At 36.8% G+C, this 3,037-nt stretch overlaps 1 protein-coding gene across 1 annotated transcript in view; it reads right to left on the bottom strand.

The window, feature by feature from the left end:
- Nucleotides 1–2,709, bottom strand: part of LOC112139141 — a gene marked incomplete at its 3' end in the record, with an annotated part of 4,577 nt that extends 1,868 nt beyond the window's left edge. The window contains exons 1-2 of the mRNA XM_036211199.1: nt 2,490–2,709; nt 4–2,400 (exon numbers count right to left, since the gene is read on the bottom strand). Coding sequence (XP_036067092.1) covers nt 4–2,295 — 2,292 coding nt within the window. The remainder of the gene's footprint in view (nt 1–3; nt 2,401–2,489) is intronic.
- Between the last annotated feature and the right edge of the window lie 328 nt (nt 2,710–3,037).

Raw genomic sequence — 3,037 nt, 5'->3', positions numbered from 1 at the left:
TACCACATGCACATTTTTTGTGTATTTTGACCTGTTGCAAGACTTGACTTGGTTTGGAAACGAAGCTTTATGGCAAACTGTACAAATAAACGTTGGACCACTCTTTACATTTGCTTTAAATGCAGTAATGGCTAATTTTATCAGTCTTTGATTCTCGGTTGTTTGCGACGTTGACCCATTTTCACTGACATGAGCTGGTTTTACAAAGATGTATTTGTATTTTTTCTTTATTTGCAATGCACATTTGTGTTTGATTTGAAATGCTCTGCTGTTTCTGTATTTGTTTAACATGACTTTTTTCATTAACTCTTTGTGTTTATTTTGAAATTCTTTATCTTCAGCATAACGTTTAGTCATATACGATTTTTGTTTCTTACAAAATCCAATGTTGTTTTTGTACCGGTTTAATATATACATTCTTTGTTTCTGTCTTACATCAGCACTTTGTAAGTAACGTTTTTTTGCAAATTGTTTTTGTTTTTGTTGGAATTCTTCACAAGTTTGATAATGTTCAGTAATGCGTCGTCTCTGCTTCTGGCAGATCTCTGGACTTGTCCGATAACGTGTGGCCATTATACTTTTGTGCTTCTGGTGATACTCTGGACTTGTCTGATAATGTATGGTCATTCGACTTTTCTGCTTCTGACGAAACTCTGGACTTGTTCGATAACGTCTAGTCATTACACTTCTTTGCTTCTGCCTTATGTCTGGGCTGCTTTGGTAACGTGCAGTCATGACTGTTTTCTGTCTTTGCCTAAAATCTGGATTGTTCTTATAATGTTCTCTTATAAACTGTTTCTGTTTATTTCTGAAATTGGGGTTATTTTTATAGTTGTCCTTAATGAATTGTTTCTGTTTGAGTCTTACATCTGCTTTGCTGTGGTAGCGTTTCAATGCAAATCGTTTCTGTTTTTCTCTAAACTCTGCCACACTTTGATATAAATGAGCAATGACATTTCTTTTTTTCTGACGTACAGTTGGATCCGTCTGGTACAAATACTGTGAATACAGACGTTTTTTGGTTGCAAGATTTTCACTGGAGATAGGTTTTTCTTTACAATTTTCCTTTTTTTGACATTGTCGTTTCAATCTCAAAAACTTTTGCCTCCTGTTTTTGTTCAGTTTTAACATGTGGAGCTTAATGTTATCTGGAGATGTATGGACTTCATTGAAGCCATTACTTGGTCTGTTATTTCTGTTACGCTCCTTTTCAGTAATACCATTTACGCTATTATCATTATTTGAAGGCAAGCAACTGATGAGTATCGGTATTAGTGCCTCTATATCAGAAACACTTGATTTATCTTCATTAAATGTTGGTTGTGACTCCATGTTAGAACACATTTTTGTTTTTTGTTTTTTTGTGGTTTGTACAAGTTCTTCACCATCACTGTACTCAGTATTTTCATCGCCACATAATGGTGATACATCTTCATTATTGCAGTTTAGAAAGCCAAGTTTAGAATTTGGTTCACTGGTAGCATTTAGAGGGTGAAATTCAACAGGCTGTAATTGGTAACTTTCAGATGATGGAACACCGAGTGTTTCAAAGCACTTATCCAGTGTCTCAATCATGTCTTGTAGGTTTGCAAATGTCAGCATTACTGCAGTTCCACAAATATTTGCTCCTGGAAGTACAGGCATACCAGTACTTGTTCGGGCATGAGGATCAAAAAATCCATATTTGCCACAAGAAGTTCTGAAAACAGCTATGCATAGATTAGACATTATCAACAATGCATACTGAACGTCAGATAACAAGCAGCTTAAGCCTGCTGTCAAATCTAGATAGTTCTTAGCAGCTTCAGGAGCGGGATCTTTGAAAGAACCAAACCTTGACTCTAGTTCTTTGTTCACATTGTATGCATTGGCACGTGCAGTAACAATGTCTGGAAGCTCATCAAAAGCCAAGAAAGGGTTGTTTGGAAATATTTTCCTTTGCTCACAATAAATGGAATCCCCCTTATCTAGAACATTGTCAAGATCTGCTATTGTTATGTTTTCGTTTTCATTCAGAAAAGAAAGAAACACCAATGAGTTACAAGTACACTGTTTGTTTCTAGAGAATGTATGATACTTTTCATAATTTTGAGAGTGTGAAGCTTGCACACAATCACCAGGGTTGAGGTGACATTGCTCTTCAATGTCATGTACAGATGTGTGCAATAACTCACAGTTATTTATGTTACTTCCTGAGTTGTTGATACCACCATGGTTAACATTTTCAAAGTCTGGTAAGGAAACTTTTAGCCATCTTGTTTTTGCAGCCTGAGAACGCTTACCTTTGCGAGGCATAATAACTGTTATACTTACCTATGTTGTGGTATAGAAGACTGGTTTGGATTTTCCTCCAGGGAAGAAGGTGTTAAAGGATCCTGGTTTTATAATGATCCTCTGTATCTGCCAAGAAATGTGGAATTAGTTGTAGGACTTAGTAAAAAATGTAAGACACACAGCGGACCATACGTGTATATATACACAAACTTTACCTGTGTATTTGTGAACAGGGTCACTAGGATGTTGGACACCAGGAAGGCACTGTCAGGCGGGCCAAGGGCACACACGGGACACCACCAGTTCTAAGGAAATAGCCTAGAAAAATAAGTAAACATTTTAATCTTGGAAATGTACATGTTGTGGCAATAGCAGCAATAACAGAGTTTGATATGGGTACAACATTGCTTGTAGAAATATTATTGCATTAAAGGGGGTTTTGTTGGCATACTTCTAAATCATAATTACTGTTCTAAACTTCATAGTGTCTGCAGTATTAATGACTGTTCTGATTGTTATGTTATCAGACACACCCTTGTTTATTACCAGACATGTTTTGACAGAGACATTCCGTCTTGTTGTCAGTTGGGCTGATAGTCTGACAGGTGACTTCGCCTCAGTAACAATCAGATGTGTCATACGTCACACTCCACCACCCGGTGACAACTCTGATGAAGACGGAATGTCTCAGTCAAATCATGTCAGGTAATAAACAATGGTGTGTATGATAACTTAACGATCAGAACAGGCGTTAATACTACAG

Source organism: Oryzias melastigma, unplaced genomic scaffold, assembly GCF_002922805.2.
Source record: "Oryzias melastigma strain HK-1 unplaced genomic scaffold, ASM292280v2 sc00979, whole genome shotgun sequence".
NCBI lineage: Eukaryota > Metazoa > Chordata > Actinopteri > Beloniformes > Adrianichthyidae > Oryzias > Oryzias melastigma.
Note: the sequence above shows the minus strand (reverse complement) of the source record. Positions and strands in the feature narration are given on the sequence as shown.